At 51.7% G+C, this 15,175-nt stretch overlaps 1 protein-coding gene across 2 annotated transcripts in view; it reads left to right on the top strand.

Annotated features, from left to right (window-relative positions):
- plppr2a (phospholipid phosphatase related 2a) overlaps nucleotides 1-12,708 on the top strand; it is a 44,264-nt gene extending 31,556 nt beyond the window's left edge. For both annotated transcript variants that reach the window (XM_053851337.1, XM_053851338.1), the window contains 6 exons: nucleotides 3,956-4,144; nucleotides 8,076-8,196; nucleotides 9,033-9,283; nucleotides 9,355-9,531; nucleotides 9,667-9,794; nucleotides 10,773-12,708. In XM_053851337.1, the coding sequence (XP_053707312.1) occupies nucleotides 3,956-4,144; nucleotides 8,076-8,196; nucleotides 9,033-9,283; nucleotides 9,355-9,531; nucleotides 9,667-9,794; nucleotides 10,773-10,869 (963 nt within the window). In that variant the 3' untranslated portion in view covers nucleotides 10,870-12,708. The remainder of the gene's footprint in view (nucleotides 1-3,955; nucleotides 4,145-8,075; nucleotides 8,197-9,032; nucleotides 9,284-9,354; nucleotides 9,532-9,666; nucleotides 9,795-10,772) is intronic.
- Nucleotides 12,709-15,175: the final 2,467 nt, after the last annotated feature.

Here is a 15,175-nt window from a genome sequence, read left to right as displayed (position 1 = left end):
CCAGAGCCAGAACCCATGGCAGCAGGGCTTCAAACAGAACCACCATGTCTCATTGCTTCGCTGCTTGGAAAATGAAGCCAGTCCGAGAACTGTGCCGCCGCCTTCATGCTGCTGTGCCGCTGACATAGGCCTGCCGTCAAGTTGGAGTTGAGAGGGTCGTACAAGCAGGAAATCAGTCAGTGCGTATTCCCAAAATAAAACACTCTTGTGACGTCAACATGGTTGCACCACCTTCACCAAGCCGCCAAAGCAAAGATGATCCTGACACAATGGGGCTATTTATTTACTTGGATGTCGAAAACATGCTTATAACAGTGAAAATCAAATCTAAAACATGAAAATATTTCAGCATAAATTCTGAAATATTTTTCATTCATCTTCTGCTGCTGGACAGGCGGCAGCTGCGGTCATGCTCTCAGCCCAGTCCATGCCTTCCATGTGTCTGGGTCTTGTTTTTTAAGTCGTCGGGTCGCTGCGGTGGAGAAACGTGCGAGGCTTCACGCTGCTGGCACCTCGCCACAGGAGACGCTCTTAAAGTGATATCATCTCTTCAGCGACGTGACGGTTTAAGCAGCTTCGCCTGTGAGAGCCTGCCGTCCTCAGGTGAGGCAGCGGAGGGTTCTGACGTTCATCGTGAACAGAACTGAGAGGCGGCTCTGTGAAAGAGGCTGGAGGCGAGTGGAGCGGGAAGCAGGTTGACATTTCTGGGAGGTCGTGGACGAGGATATCAGATGAAACGGGACGGGAAAAGGGCAAACGCAGTGCTCAAGTGCCACTGGGCACCAGAGCAAGTGTGTTTACTTCGGTGGCCTTTCAGAGGACGGTGGTTCAGCAGGAGGTGGACTTTCCCCACTCGTCCCTTCACTCTGACCTGGACAGGTCGTCAGTCAGTGGAGCCTTGACTGCAGGGCACAGTCCAGCACCAGGATGTCAGACTCGGTGGTGGAGTGAGGGAGTGTGTGGGGGCGGGGCTAAAAGGTGATGCGTGTCCTGATGTGCAGAGGCCACTAGATGGCGCTGTTGTTTTAGAGATGATGGTGAATTTGACGTTCAAGTCCAAACAGTTTCCAGCAGACAGCGCCACCTGGTGGCCTCTGAAGATCGGTTGCAGTTTAAACTGGGTCTGTCTGAGTCACGGCAACAACGATGCAAAACTACTGATCTGAATCGGTTCAAAACGTTGAATGTGTTGTACTTGATGACCAGCTTCTTTCGCTGGTCTCCAGACCGGCGAGGATAAACTCCTGGAGCTTCAGTTGTAATGGCAGCAATGTCGTCTCCAACATTGTGTTTTGGACACGTAACCAGGTCTGGCTCACATGACAGGGTATTGAGATCGGGTCCAGGTCTGGTGAAACTCGCTGGTTTGGCTGGGAAGAGAACAGGATTTCCTGATCTGAGTGAGTGAACATGAGCTTGAGTTTCTAGTTTCCAGGTTGTTCCTGGATCAATCAGCGAGAAAAAAGAAAAGAAATCCCTCGCGTGTCGGGAAAATGGGAGCTGGTTCTCAAAAGGTGGGACTGACGTGATGATCTGACAGCTGTGAAGTGTGAGCTCCTCGGGGAAGGTGAGGACGAGAGTCTTCACACTCACTTATCAGGCGTGTTTCATGCGCCGGCTCACCGCCACCTCTGTCGTGGACCTGCCCTTCTGAGACTTGTCTTCTTCAGCTGCAGACCTTGTTTCGGACATGGACGCCCAGTTGTGGGGTGATGATGTCAGCAGTGCGCTGCAGAGTGGACCTCACACCTGTGGGGGGTCAAAAGTCTCAATCTGACCACACCATTGTTGTGTAGCTGCAAAGTGAAGATCTGCTGGCTGCATTATTGAAGAGGCCAGTGAGAAGGTTCCTGAGAGGAAACCATCGCTCAGGCTTGTTTTGCTCGACCTGGTGACCGTGGTGAGGTTTGGCTCCATCAGAAAACCCTCTCTCTGAGGAGGAAGCGACAGATCCAGTTGGTGGAGGAGGATCCGCCCAATGATCTCTGCTCTGGAGTTTCCAGTCTTGGAAGAAGCAGCTGCGCACAGCTTCCCCCTGTTCTTGGATCGATCACTGCTTCTGTAAACCCGCATGAGAAGCAATAAGCACCAGCGGCAGTTAAAAACGCTCCGGAGCGTGTCGCACGTCTGATCGCCGAGGCCACATCAAGGCCGCTGTAAAACATGGAACATTCTGTGACATCCTCAGACGGGAAAACAAGTGGCTCTCCGGGGAGGAGCATGAAACGGAGCGCAGCCAAAACACCCTGCTGAACTATTCCCTTGCAAGTTTATTTTTTCCGCGTCAGGATGGTTCATCCTGGGGTTTTTGATCTGCCATTTCAAGCTTTGTCGTCTGGGCTCTCAGGTTTGTCTCTCACACTCACTTCATGGCTCCTCCAGTCGCACAGCTACGTGAGCAGACGAATGAAAGATTCACCAGCAGATGAAAGGCAGTGTGTCGTGCTGAACTCACTGGAAAGAAAAGCTGATTGGCTTGTTTCCATTCTTCCCAGCATGCACTGCACTGGGTGCTTTTCCCTCTCTTGGGGCAGGCTAATATCTGGCTCCGCGCCTGTCACACTTCAGATGTGACAGCTCCACCTCACTCTGGTCGACCGATGGTCCAACCCTTCCTCTTTCAGCAGCAAAACTGCCACAATTTTTCAAACTACTATGTGGAAACATGAGTTTATAAGTACTATCCCTGCAGCAGTGGATTGACAGGAAAATCATTTACCTTAAAGGTCTGTCACACCACCATAAAGAGCTATGAAGAATTTCTCAGATGCAAAACTCTTTCCTGTTCAAGAATGTCAAAGGTGGTAAATACTATTCCTAATGGAATTCTTCAACTGTTTTGAAAGGCAAGAGACCTCACGCTCTTCATTGATGGTATGAACATTAGGAGGCACCATTGAACAACAACATGTTAGGAACCAGGACTTCTCCTACCATAAAGTTCAATATACAATTCTCCACAACATTTACCTCACCAACACACATTTATCAACATTCAGGAACACTGGTGACGTATGTTTTGTCATGCTGAAGAAGAAACAACGCTGCACCTACATCATTATCGCCACCCTGCAATCCAGCCTTCTGATTCATTTGGAACCCACAGACGTGTGACTGTATCATGATCATCAGGAGAAAAAACTTTTTTTTTAATAGGGAAATTCCATATCCATCCAGTCTTTCCTGAATCTCAGGGCCGTATTACTTGCTGTGACTCGGGTGCCGTGAACGTTGTGTATCTGATCGTGTCAGCCCCGATGTGCAAGACAGGCGCGTCAGTATTGGCTTTGTTGTCAGTCTCATGATGCTCTCGATGGCTGTGGCCCCTGACACCTGTTGGCCACAGAGTTCCTCACTGCATCGACAAGTCGGATGCAACACGGAGCTGCGGGGCGTCGTGATGTGGCGAGGGTTCGCTCTCCTCCGCTCATTGGTGTGTGTGACCAGTTGTTTTATGTGGTGATAGACATGGGGTCGCCTCCCGGCGGCGCCTGCTTCAGCAAGGTTTGTGGTATTTCTGATGAGCGCCAGCGCGGCCTCCACCAGGGAAGTGAGTTTGTTATGCAAGAGACACTGGTCTGTAGTGGAGACCGCGTGTAAAAATACTCCTGACTCACTGGTGCACACTTTTGGTGTGCACTTTCCTCCCACAGCTTTTGGAGTGCTCGCAGCTTACAGACCTGTTCCCCTCCTCCAGCCCCTCACCTCCCTCCCTCCCTCCCTCCCTCGCGCGCTCCCTGACAGCGCTGTGTTTTTTCCTCTGCTGGTGCGGAGGAACCCCCTTTCATTCAGATGCAATGCTGTTTGGTCCTTTGAAGCCTGAAAGCTCCTGCTCCTCTTCATCTCTCTCTCTCTCTCCGCTGCTCTCTCGGATGCCGCTGTCTCTCTCCTGCTCTGCCTCTGATGGGGACTTGCTCCGCTCCTCACACCGTCTCTCGTCATGTTCTATTTCCAGCTGGTCATCATGGCTGGGACGGTTCTGCTCGCCTACTACTTCGAGTACACCGACACTTTCCCTGTGCACATCCAGGGCTTCTTCTGCTTCGACAAGACCTTCTCCAAGCCTTATCCTGGGCCGGAGCACAGCAGCAAGATCCCGCCGGTGCTCATCTACTCGCTGGTCACCGCCGTTCCCACCCTCACGGTAAGAGTGGAAGAGAGTGGAGGTGTGAGTGGGTGTTGGGCTTTCAATAGCGCCAGAGAAAAGTCAAAGTTGCTGCGGTCAGCGTGCGGCACTTCCTGAGTCCTGACGTGGCTGCGAGAGTTGCCCAGCACCACTGTTGCTCATGATGTTCAGCTGTCTCTTTCACTGTCTCTTTCAGTTTGTTTGAGTAAACCAAACCTCATGTTCACATGCCTAAAGCCTAAGCCTAAAGTTCAGGGTCGTTCACCAGGAACTTCTGAAGAAGCTAGGTTAGGCTGAAGCTAATACGCTTTTGGAGATGTTTTCGCGGCACCTCACTCCGATATTGGAAGGTGGACTTTTGCTGGTGCTAGAGTTACCCTTCTGTGTTGCACGTTTCACTGGGCGAAGGAACGCTTTCCTTCCCGTGTAGCGTCCCAGGCAGGGGGTGTGGCTTGCGTGTTGCAGCTGAGAGTCACGTGACTGAAACACATTGGCCGTTTCGAGGGGTTTAAAAGGCAATTGAAACATTTATCTAAGCTCCGCCTCTTTACGCTTCGCACTGCCCACGGCATCAGGATGTGCCGCGGGAGGCGGGACATGTGCTTCAGTTGGAAACCTGGTGCGTGTGAAGGCTGCCTCCGGCGTCGGTATGGGACTTTCCCAACATCAATATGAGGGGGTGCAGATGTGTTGGCCAGGTCAGTCGAGGGAAGTGTTGGTGCTCCATACTCCAGAATAAAGTTTGGCTCTCTCTCTGTTGAAAGTTCAGTTGAGATGCTGAGTCAGGTCTGGGTTTGGGTGTGCGAGTGCCTGAGTGCCGCTCGTCGTGATGAATCATCCACTCAAGCGTTGATACAGGGAACAGCGTGGCACTCTGCGAGGACGTGTCTGCAGGACGGAGCAGGTGTGTGTGTGAAGGTAGTGCGCAGAAGATAAACATGGACGCTCACTGAGACATAATGGAAGCTGGCAGGCGGGTTATGAGAGAGAAGAGCAGGCCGGAAAGAAGGGAACGATACAGAGCCAAAAGTTGAAATGTGAGCATAGCGTCGTGCAGCAGATGCTTCTGAGGAGGGACAACAGGAGGCCATTTTCATTCGCTTTTCTGTGAGAGAGTGGGCTTCCCATAACTCAATGATGCAGGCGCCATCTTGTGGTCACAGTGGAAACCAGCTGTGGTTGATGAAAGCACAAGTGTTGGTGCAGCGATCACTCGCTCTTACAGTGAAGCTCGAGCAAATGTGTGAAAGTTCTGAGCAGGAGAAAGCATGTAAAGTGATAGGAAGTGGAAACAGAAGGGATGATACTGCATGAGATGGACAGATGGAGTCACCCAATGATCTCGCTGGTGAGGTCTGTCAAAGTTGAAGCACAGAGCTCAAGTACAGAGTGAGAGTTTAGGCGACTCCCCGGTGAGGTACCGAAAATCCCAGGGCGCCCCGAATCCCAGTGTCTCCTCAGTCGAGCCCAATGATGAGTCTGGGAATCCTGGGCCTCTTTGCTCTGGCTGCTGCCCCCACGATCCGCAGTGTTAAATGGATGGTTAAATGGGCTGATCCCTTACTCTCTGACTCCTCTGACTCCTGAGTCTCACTGATGTCTACTGTCCTGCCAAGCTTCTCTTTCACTCTTGCTGCTGCTCTGACGTCACAGTTGCCACCGCCAATTCTCTTCTCCTCCACACACTCTCACTCCAAACCACTATATCATCCGCTAACATCATAGACCTTGGAAGGACCCCTGTAGGCACTGAAATCTTTCTGTAACGTTACCTACGATTTCAATGTATATTAGCCCAAAATATCAATAACCCCACATAATGGTTACCCCACAGTGGGGTCATGGATCTGGGATCTCCGCGTGGTCATCAGGGCCAGAGCATCGGTTTCTAACCTTTGCTTTTTTAGCTTCATCATGTTTCAGCCTCATTTTTCTGCGCCATCCACTTCTGCCGCGCAACATGAGCCCAGCTGGGTCCGTGAGGTGGAGTTATGAAATATGAATCAAACGGACAGAATCAGGAGGAATGAGACGTGTGTGGTCCGACAATCTCTCTCCCCGCGACGCCCGGGTCGAGGCTCCCGGCCATGTGACCACGTCACATCTGTGCCCAGATGTTGGGTCCAGGATTTAGTTGGACGGATAAATGAGCTCAGTCCTGCTGTTAGCGCGAGCTGCCTGTCCTGGAGCATGAGAAGAGTCCAACCACCAGCCTGTTAGAAGCTCAGTGGACCTTCAGTCTGACAGAAGTCTTTGACTTTTATTTGACTCTGTAAATACTCTGATCGTCCACATGTTATTACGCTCACGGGCTCATCATCATCATCATCATCTGCAGAAGGGAGCTCTAATGGAGGGTTAGATGCAGAAAGTAAAGCCTGCGCTCAGCAGCGGCGGCGACATGGTCCCGAGTGGCAGCGGTGCGACCGACTGTTTCTCTCCCAGCTGCTTTACACGGTCGGCCAAATGTGGGAAAGACGCTGCAGCTGCTTTCTACACAGTAATTACAACCTTTATTTCAATAATGGCCGCCGCTTTCACACGATCTATGAATCAAGTGGATGGTTGGCCGCGACTGCTGCAGAGCTCAGGCTGGATAATGGCCCGTCGCTTTCAGGAGGTTCAAAAAGTGTGACCAAACTTCCTGTTTTTCTACATTGTGAAGCTCACTCAGCAAAAAAACAAACAAGCAAACATAGAATTGTCCTTGTATTTGTGTTTTTTAGAGGGTGGTTTACAGCCAACACTTGATTTAGAGGAAGCCTCCAACATATGACTTTTTAGTGTCATGTTTGTGGTTTATTTGATTCATTCTCGCCCCTCAAAACTGTGACGTTCTTCCCTTTATCATATTTTCGTCTTCCATCTTCTTCCTTGTTTTTCTACTCATGAATGTGTCAGTAAGGCGCTTCCTTCTGTTGTGCCCTTCACATCTCCATCTTCTGGTCACAGTGGACAACCACTCACTCTCACACGTTTTGAGGGCTGTGGGAAGAAACCAGAGTGGGGAGGAGGGCCATATGAGCCAAGGTTGAAGGTCAGAAACCATCAGCCACTGAGGACTTCTTCCTGGCGACAGTGGAGAACGTGGAATCTGGTCTCCCTCCACCTGACGCTGGTGTCTCCAGATGAGTTAGAGGCCGTGTGACAGGGGTCGCCACGGCGACAGAGAGAATGGAGCTGTTTTGGGGCGCTCCAGCTGTGAGGCAGGTGTTACCTCATCCTCTGAGGAGGTGTTACCTCTGACGGTGGTTGCCAGTGAAGGAGTCACCACCTCACAGATCAAGCATGCGGCGTGAATCACCGCCCAGTTTCAGAGCATCGCCCGCTCCTCCTCGCTCTACCTTCATCGCAGCGCTGACTGGCGCCGTGCTGTCTTTTCACTGCCGCTAAAACACGTCCCCCGGAGTGTTGGCACTCCAGCACCGGACTTAAACGCCGCTGCTTTGATTCGCGGCTTGTGTTTGTGTCTGGAGGTTGGCCAGACAACGCCCGGCTGGGCTGCAGAAGAAAGCGCTTCCTGGGCTGCAGCTTCACAGCGCCGCGTTCCCTCTTCTCTTGTCGTACACTAGCGTCAGGGAGGACGGATCAGAGTGAAGTCTTCGCCTGTGGAGAAGCAGAACCTCGGGCTGTGAAACTCCATCTCAGGTCGACAAGCCAGTCTGGTGTTTTCTTATCAGCCAAAGCTGGTTTCACGCTTCTTGATGATTCCATCTGTCTGGTCTTACTCGGGCCCCGAAATCCAACCTAATGGTCACAGCGGCGAAGTTTGGACGCCTCTTTCCGCCTGCCACATGATGGCTGTTGTGGGCCCACAGACCTGGAAGGTCTTGGAGGATGTGGACGGACAGACGGTCGGCGGCATGTTTCCAGCTTCCCTCTAAAGTTCTGCCGTACTTCACCCTCTCATTTGGGATCTGTTTCTAACGCTGGTTGGTTTTCTCCACAGATTCTAGCCGGGGAACTGTGCGCCTTCTTCACCAAGGCCGAGGGAACGCAGGAGAAGACCATCGTGACGGCAGACTGCTGCTACTTCAACCCTCTCCTGAGAAGAATCATACGCTTCCTAGGTGAACACCTTGTTCTCCCCCAGCCCCGTGTGCAGCTCCTGTCTCTCTGTATTTATAGAAGAGAGAGAAATATGTTGAGGCGGTCGCAGAGTGAACTGGCTCACAAGGAGCTGTTAATTGGAGAGTAAAGCAAGATGGGATCTTTGTGGGGAGATTTTCAGGATCACAGCAGGGAGGCGCTCGTGAATATGAAGTGGTTTGTGATAATCATGCGGCAGGGTGATGCGCTTTCACGCCTCAGCTGAGAAAAAGGCTTCACGAGAGCCAAATCTTTCAAGAGTCACAGACACGCCTCAGTCAATCTGCAGCATGCAATGGTCACGTGTCGTCTACTGAGGTGGTAACCAAGTGTCAGTCTAGTTCTGAGTGGATCAAAGCAAGAACCAAGCCTTTGTGAGGTCACTGGACCCTCAGAATGCAGGTGAAAATGCCAGAGGAGAATGGAGACAGCTGGATGTTCTGATAGAGCCAGTGAGCATGGAAGCCGGTTCTTCTCACCAGAGGATGAAGAGAGTCATCAGAACCAGGTGAAGCCAGTTGAAAGAACGAGGGGCGAGTGGCAACCATCGGCCTTTGGCTGAACCTTTGCCTCAAACGGGTTTGGAAAGTGACTGCAAATGTGTAAACAAGCCACGACAGCAAGCTATCAAAACAGCAGAGAAGCTCTCAGAAACATGGGTGAGGAGGTGTCAACACCCAGTCAGTCCCTCTGGTGACATGGTTTGACCCTTCTGAAGGGTTTGACCTCACATTGACATGAGCCTTCAGTGTTGCCGTCCGTCTCTGAGCCGTTCAGACACTTCATCCTCTCACATCCTCTGTTCCTCGTCCTAAAGGTGTCTACGCCTTCGGCCTCTTCACCACCACCATCTTCGCTAACGCCGGCCAGGTCGTGACCGGAAACCAGACGCCGCACTTCCTCTCCGCCTGCCGGCCGAACTACACCGCCCTGGGCTGCCAGTCCACCATGCAGTACGTCACAGAGCGCCGCGCTTGCACCGGCAACCCGCTGATCATCATGTCAGCTCGGAAATCCTTCCCATCTAAGGACTCTGCGCTCAGTGTCTACTCTGCAGTGTACACAGTGGTAGGTGGAAGCTCTCGACGGCCGGATTTGGCCTCCAGGCCTTGCGTTTGACACCACACGTCTCACCTCAGATGTACGTGACGCTGGTGTTTCGGACCAAAGGCACGCGGCTGACCAAGCCCACCATCAGCCTCACACTGCTCTGCCTGGCCATGATCGTGGGCGTGGTCCGAGTGGCCGAGTACCGCAACCACTGGGCCGACGTGCTGGCGGGGTTCTTCACCGGGGGCGCCATCGCTGTCTTTTTGGTGAGGAGGATGCCAAAGCTAACCCTTCTCAACGAACGATATAGTTTTAAACCTAGCTCTGGTTTTGAACTCGGAGCCGTAAGTGAGTCGCCGTCCAAGTCTGATGTTTCCCTCCTCCTGCTTCCTGCTCTCCAGGTGACCTGTGTGATTAACAACTTCCAGCAGCTGCAGCCCCTCCCCGCTCCGCCTACAGCCCAGCGGCCCGAGTCGGTGCTGGGAATGGCCATGGTGTCGCTGCCCTGCGTGGAGAGTCCGCTCGAAAAGTTAAGTGGCCCTCAGGTAAGGGGTGAGGCAGGGAGGGCGGGGCCCCAGTGAGACCTTCCCTCGTCTCTAACCCAAGACTCGCATGGCTCCTGCCGTGCCTCAAACAAACACCTTTCCTGAGTGGGTTCTGAGCTGGGCGCTGCAGGCGTCTCATCAGGGATTCAGAGAGGAGCTTATCTCCTCGCGCTGAGTCAGCACTCCGGGGCCCGACACACTCGGGGTGGGGGGTCATTTACCTTCCTGATTTCATGCAAATCATTTGGCCCCGGGAGAGAGACATGAAACCGCAGAAGCAGATGAGACACTCTGGTGCGAGGACACACACTCCACTGGAAGTTCTTGTAAATGTAAGAAGACAAAGAACAAAGTGTGGCCCTCAAACCGAGCAGCCGTACCTTTTTATTCAGTACGGGGTTCATGCATCTGTTCAGCGTTTATAACAGGGATTTTTTTTTTACAGATTTTTGAAACGTTTTTCTTTCCTTTTAAAATGCATTTTTCGAAACATGGATATATACATCTCTATTAAACATATTTTTATTTTCATCATTTCTCTGATAATAACAAATAATTACATGCATAAAAAGACACACACACATACACACAAACGAGAGAGTCCCACCCGATCGATGAGTTTGGGCCGAGAGGCAGGCGACTGTTGTAGCTAACTTGGTCCCGTGTGGTCTGTGTCCGTCACTAACCCTCACCTGACTCTTCTCCTCTGTCTCCCCCCCCTCCCCTCCAGCATCCTGCGCTCTCCTCCTCCTCCACGCTCTACAACACCTACGTTCAGCCATTCTAACCCGCCGTGACTCTCCTCCCTCCCTCCTTCCTTCCTTCCTTCCTCCCTTATTTCTGTTCCAGTCCACCTCTCCTCCTCCTCCTCCTCCTCATCCTGTGCATTGCTCTTGATTTATTCTTCTCTCCTCCACCTCCTCTCTTTCTCTCTCTTTCTCACTCCTTTCTCTCCCCTGCAGACTGCGCGCGGGGAGGTCACATGACCATCAGCCCTATCGGTTCCCCACCACGCCCGATGTCCTCATACCGTCTCGCTCCATCTCCAGCGAAGTCTAGACCAGCCCGAGCAGCGCTCGCCTTGCTCCGCCCACCCGGCCGGACGCTACGCCACGCTGCACCGCTCCTACTCCACGCAGGTCTAGACTCGCTGGCACGCTTTCCTCTCCGTCCCAGGGAACCGATAGGGAACTTTTCAGACTTGAGCCGGTCACTCGGCAGAGTACACTTGTTTTTTATGACCTGAATGGATTTCTACAGTCACCGGGCCGCCACTTTCCAGCTCCTGGGGCATTTGGTTTCTGAACTTCTGTGTCACTGGGAACGTCTGCGCTGGTCCGTCTTTCATCCCTACACTCAAAATTCAGTCTACGACCAAATTTAATCCATTTTTTAACACGTTTACAACGAAAACAACTGATATTCTTCAGTGGGTCCTCGAACTAGTCGAACCGCTCCGAGCTCTGACCTCATCCCTGAGAATGACGGGCACAGAGTTGGTGAACCATCGCTGTGAATGATAGGACTCTTTCTGCGTTTTGTTTTCGGACTTCAGATTTCCCTTTAAACGCTGTTATCCATCAGTATTTAGTGTCTTTCATGAGTCCAGCGCAAACTGACTCAAACAGCTTCCTGGACAGACTCAAGTTGCGTTGGAGGAAGTACTGCGGTCGGAATTGGTCGGGGATACATGAGCGCGAGTCACCGTCTGACCAGCTGTGTCGGACTGCGACAGAGCGCCCTGCAGTGACGGCTCAGACTCGGTCCTCACCGGGGCCATGTTTCCTGCTGAATTTGGAGTGGAGGAATGAAACGCGCCGTGGTTCTGTATGGAGCGTTTCCGCAGCTCGACATGTCTTGAGCCAGCGGGTCACAGGAGGTTAGGATTTCTGGACCAAGGAAACCTGCTGACACCTCTGCTGTGGGGATTTACTCGTCCAAACACCAGTGTGAGGAAGCCATCCACGCTCTCCGGAGACGCCGGAGCTTTACCCAGATCAAAGGCCTCAGAGCCGGCGCCCGATGAAAGAGACACGTCCTCACTCACTCTCTGAGACACCAAGCAACCGCTGTGTGTCTGGTCCTGGCATGTGAGGGTTCAGAACCAGTGGTTTTCTACAGAGCTTTGGTCTGTAAATATGTGTTGCCACGGAGGACGGCCACAGTTTTGCGGGTTTGATTTGCACACCCTTCTCCCTCACGTCGTGTTGCTGTGAAATGTTTCCCCCTGCTGGTCGACACACAACTCTTCATGAAGAGCACAAAAGTGACACCCTGCTGTTGGCCGCCTTCACATGACTGGGGTTGTTGTTCTGGAGTCTTGTTTGAGTGAAATTCACGCTTCAGTTCCGCGAAATGCTTCAGCTGACGTGACTCGAGCAGCAGCACGTGACATTCAAAGTCATTCAAAGAGAAACTAGAAAAGCACACGGAGAGCGCAGACCTCCCCACAGCAGCTCCTCTACACCCCACATGCTCCTCCTACGTTTGTCTCTTCTCTATAAATCCACACCGTTGTTTACGACCGGATGTGTTCAGTAGTAACATCTTCCACGGCAGCAGTTCCAGGTGTCCCTCACCAGACCAGGTGATGTCACCACCCTAACACCCAGGCTGGTGATGTACTTTACAGGATGGAGGCTGAACAAATGCTGATCACTCTGGTATCTGATATTAAAATGCAGTTAATCGTGATCAATCCATTAAAAGTGAGACCCAACAGGAACACAGTCATGTGAACACGCCCCCCCTCACCCCTCCTCTCCTGCCTGTATGATACTGTACATAGATCTTTTGTATCAGCTGTGTTTCTACTGCGCCGTGCGGCTCTGAGTCACCGATGAACCGAGGTCACATGTGTTTACTGCTGGAGGATTTCTCATTAAACCTGGAAGCGTCTCCTGTTCTGAGTGCTGGTGAAGTTACGACCCTTTAAATGTCACGTGGAGCGGCTCCCTCTGTGCCAAGTTTCAAATCCTGCAGTTGAGGTTTACACTGAGCCGTGAAGGAGGAGAGCCGGTGGGAGGAGCCAAACTCACTCACAAGTCCCCTGTTTCAGACTCGGTTAAACCCGGGCGACAATCTGAGCGACTCAGCCTGGTTGGTGGAAAGGTCTGCTCCAGTGGAACTTTACATGAAACGGACTCCAGAGTCTTTAGCTTCTTAGCTCGACGTCTTCTCAGTCATCTGGTCACTTGGAAGTTTCTTCATGGTCAGTCCCGAGTCGTCCGCTCGAGCCCGACAACGGCTTGGCTCAGAGTCACGCCACTGGTTTGTGGTTCTCCATGGCTGTTGACTTGTGTTCTTCCCGTTCCCGAGTTGGTAGGTGGAGATCAAACGCTGCGCAGGCGTCTGACAGGTGAATCGAACGTCTGCAGCTCGGCAGGAAGCTTTTCTTCACTTTCTTCCAGACGACTCCTCGGTTTTGTACGACACGTGTGACGACAAGTAAGCGGCGGCTGCGTGTCTGCGGTCATGAGTGTGTCTTATCGGGTCCAGTCTGAGGTCAAACATCGCCAGCCTCAAGTCCAGACCACCTCCTGCACCCCCTTTATCACGCTCATCATCACAGAATGGATTTCTTTCTGTTGTCATGGCGATGGCTCCGTCTTCAAATCAAGTGGACTCTCCACACATCTGTCAACACACAGACCCTTGTGGAGGAGAGACGGGGTCCATCGCCATGGCAACTACACCAGACCTTGAGACGCACCTGCACTGCAGAACAAAAAGTTGGGAGATGTTTCAGGAAATCGTTCAAGATTTTCTTGATTTGGAAGAACAGATTGTTGTGTTGCATTTGTCAAAAATTAAAATACATTTTTTAATCTCTATTATTAAATTAAAACATCCTGAAAATTATATCACATATGAAATAATATTTTAGTCAAATGTGTTTTTTTTTCTTCATCAAATAGGTAAAAAAAATCGTTATTCAGACTTTATTCAGGCGGAATATTTTTTTTTCAAAAACTGTAGAAATGTTCTGATTTTATGCAAATGTATGAAAAAAAATCTATAAATCTTTTTTTTCCTTAAGATTTTATGTAAATAAAGAATAACATTCATTCTAAAGCCAAAAACGTCAAACGGCCACAAACTATTACAACGGTTTATTCATGTCCATGTGGCTTAAATCCATCTTCTCTGTGACTCTGTTATGGAACCGAGTGGGACAGTTTCGCGCTTCACAGTCAGAATGGAGCCAGTCAAGGTTCAGAGGTTCAGTGCTGCCACCTCCTGGATGGATCCGCCTCCTCCTCCTCTTGATAAACTATTATTCGATGCCAAAATATTGGATTCTACTATCACAGCACTGAGAAGGCGACATAATAACAGTCATAATAATGTGGTGAAGACAGCATCAAGCTGGATGGATTTGAGGGCGCTTCTGTCGAGGAGCTGCAGTTACGTTCCGCAGCCGCCAGATGGCGCTGTCCGTCGCGGAGGCGCCCGTCTCTTCAGACATCTTCCAGGCGCAGATCTGTGGCTCCTGAAATGAAAGGAACAATCGCGACGCTTCATGGGAGGACGAGCACCTGCGCGAGCTAATGAGACATAATGAGATCCATTTTCTTAATGTCACTGATAATGGAACCAATTACTTCTGCGTCGTGTCCTGGGCGCATCACTCCTCCTGCACCCCCAGATCCAGAGGAGGATGGCGCTGCTGCTGACAGTTGTTGCACCTGCAACTCCGGAAAACTCGGGAATCAATGGCGGGAGTGGAGGAGAACGACGGCGTCTCAGCTGGTGAGACTCCAGCCACTCTGCGCTGTCCGCGCTCCTCTGGGCACTGACTCCCTCTGTGCGGAGTCTGGAGCCCACACTGTCCTCGTCTCTGCTCCAGGAGGCAGGCGAGGCAGAGCAAAGGGGTCAAGTTTGGTCGTCCCGTCATGAGCAGCCGTCGAGGCCGCGGCTCAGAGCTAACCGTGTCATCGCTTTGGTGAAGGAAACCAGTCAGAAACTTGGACGTTCGTACTCGCATATTTAAACGTTGTCATGGCAGTTGAGGCTGAGAAGAAAATAATTCCGCCCGCAAATGTTTTTAGCATCAATTATCTCGCTGTGGCGGTCACGACACGCCGCGTGGTAGGTACTGATAGATGAGGGTCTGGTTTTCATTTTGCCGTGGTGTCGTGGCGCTAATGGAGACGTTAACCAGGGACGTAATGGAGCATTCTGTCGGACGTCGACAAGGGGCTTCAGCTGGATCCTGTTGCCAGTGGTCAGAGCCGCAGAGGAGTTATCGCCTCCAGATCCAGGATGGATCCACCAGGTGGACGTCCCACGCCGGGTATGTCCCGGATCTGCCCATATATTATGTTGAATTTGCTCCTCCAGGCCAGAGCTGGCCCACATCCAT

Source organism: Synchiropus splendidus, chromosome 19, assembly GCF_027744825.2.
Source record: "Synchiropus splendidus isolate RoL2022-P1 chromosome 19, RoL_Sspl_1.0, whole genome shotgun sequence".
Taxonomy (NCBI): Eukaryota; Metazoa; Chordata; class Actinopteri; order Syngnathiformes; family Callionymidae; genus Synchiropus; species Synchiropus splendidus.
This window is presented reverse-complemented; position numbering and strand designations above follow the sequence as displayed.